The sequence below is a fragment of the Orycteropus afer genome, unplaced genomic scaffold (assembly GCF_000298275.1).
Source record: "Orycteropus afer afer isolate SDZICR_OR568_19922 unplaced genomic scaffold, OryAfe1.0 scaffold00099, whole genome shotgun sequence".
NCBI lineage: Eukaryota > Metazoa > Chordata > Mammalia > Tubulidentata > Orycteropodidae > Orycteropus > Orycteropus afer.
The window spans coordinates 934,642-936,194 of NW_006921686.1; the positions used below are offsets into that span (position 1 = coordinate 934,642).

Below are 1,553 nucleotides of genomic sequence, written 5' to 3' on the forward strand. Positions count from 1 at the left end.
TCACAAATGGTGGCTTCCATTCTTTGAACACCGACCAAGCTCTTGGGGAAGTGGTTTTAGGAGATGAGGGTCCCCACAATCCTGGGGGAGCAGGAGGATCATATACCTACTTTATATGAAAGGAAACTGTTGACTGGTTCCAGTTCTACAGTCAGATCTGCCTCCTACAGCCCAGGGCCGTGGGACTTCGGGAACACGGGGGCTGCAGGGAGGGAGTGCTGAGGCAGGAGACCCAGCACCCCTTCTTCCCCCAGGGCTGGGCAGCACCACAGGCTTCGGGGGGCCCTGGCGGCTGCACTGTTCGCCTCCTGTCTGTGGGGAGCCCTGATCTTCACGCTTCACGTGGCCCTGAGGCTGCTTCTGTCCTACCACGGCTGGCTCCTTGAGCCCCACGGCACCATGTCCTCGCCCACCAAGACCTGGCTGGTATGGAAGGCAGAGCCTGCTCAGGCCCTCCAGGGACCCACCTCTCTCTTCTTGTCTCTGGGTCTGTGTCCCCTTCTCTTTCTGGGTTTCTACACCACCAGGTCTCTGTCTCCCCTACTCCAGATATCTCTCTCTCTCTCTGTCTCTGTCTCTGTCCCCCTCTCTCTGGTCTCTGTCCCCCTCCCTAGGTCTCTGTCCCCTCCCTCTCACTTTGAATGTATTTTAACCTCTCACCCACCCACCTTGGGTGTGTCCCCTTCTCTCTGTGTCTCCCTCACCTCCTCAATCTTGGGGTCTCCTGTCACTTGGGGTCTCTGTCCCCCACCCCTACCCCAGTCTTTTCTGTCCTTCTCTTTGGTCTCTGTCCTATTCTGTCAGGGTGGTCTCACCAATCCTGGGCCCCAGGAGGGGATCAGTGACCCCAGATGTGAGGATACCACAACTTTCCCTTCAGGCCCTGGTCCGCATCTTCTCCGGCCGCCACCCTATGCTCTTCAGTTACCAGCGCTCGCTGCCGCGCCAGCCTGTGCCCTGCGTCCAGGAGACCGTGCGCAAGGTGGGCCTGGCACCCGGGGTGTGGGCAGAGGGGTTCGGGCGGCCAGGCCGTGACCTGCTCCTTCTGTCCACCCCCATCAGTACTTGGAGTCAGTCCGGCCAGTCTTGTCTGACGAGGACTTCAACTGGACCGCGGTCCTAGCGCAGGAATTTCTCAGGCTGCAGGCCTCGCTTCTGCAGTGGTACCTGCACCTCAAGGCTTGGTGGGCGTCCAATTACGTGAGTCTCCGCCCCCATGAAGTAGCCTAAGGTTTTGACATTTCCACCACTCAGGTCCCACCCTAATGACACGCCCACTACCCAGCCCCACCCTCTCTGATAGGGCAACAGCCCAGGCACCACCCAGGACACGCCCACAATAAGGCTCCGCCCCCAGAAAAGGCCCCACCCTCTCTGGCACAGCAACAGCCCAGGTGCCACCCAGGACACGCCCATAACACAGGCTCCTCCCCCATAGCATGCCCACAATTTAGCCCCTCCCTATAATATGCCCCACCCCAGGCTCCACCCCCATGACACACCCACAATTCAGCCCCACCCACATGCTCCCTTGTTCTGAGTTTTACCCTTGT

At 59.6% G+C, this 1,553-nt stretch overlaps 1 protein-coding gene across 1 annotated transcript in view; it reads left to right on the forward strand.

Moving 5' to 3' along the window:
- The window catches only part of CPT1C (carnitine palmitoyltransferase 1C), an 18,482-nt gene that overhangs the window by 5,443 nt on the left and 11,486 nt on the right, over window positions 1–1,553 (forward strand). Inside the window, exons 3-5 of the mRNA XM_007943017.1 lie at window positions 255–426; window positions 881–982; window positions 1,063–1,200. Coding sequence (XP_007941208.1) covers window positions 255–426; window positions 881–982; window positions 1,063–1,200 — 412 coding nt within the window. The remainder of the gene's footprint in view (window positions 1–254; window positions 427–880; window positions 983–1,062; window positions 1,201–1,553) is intronic.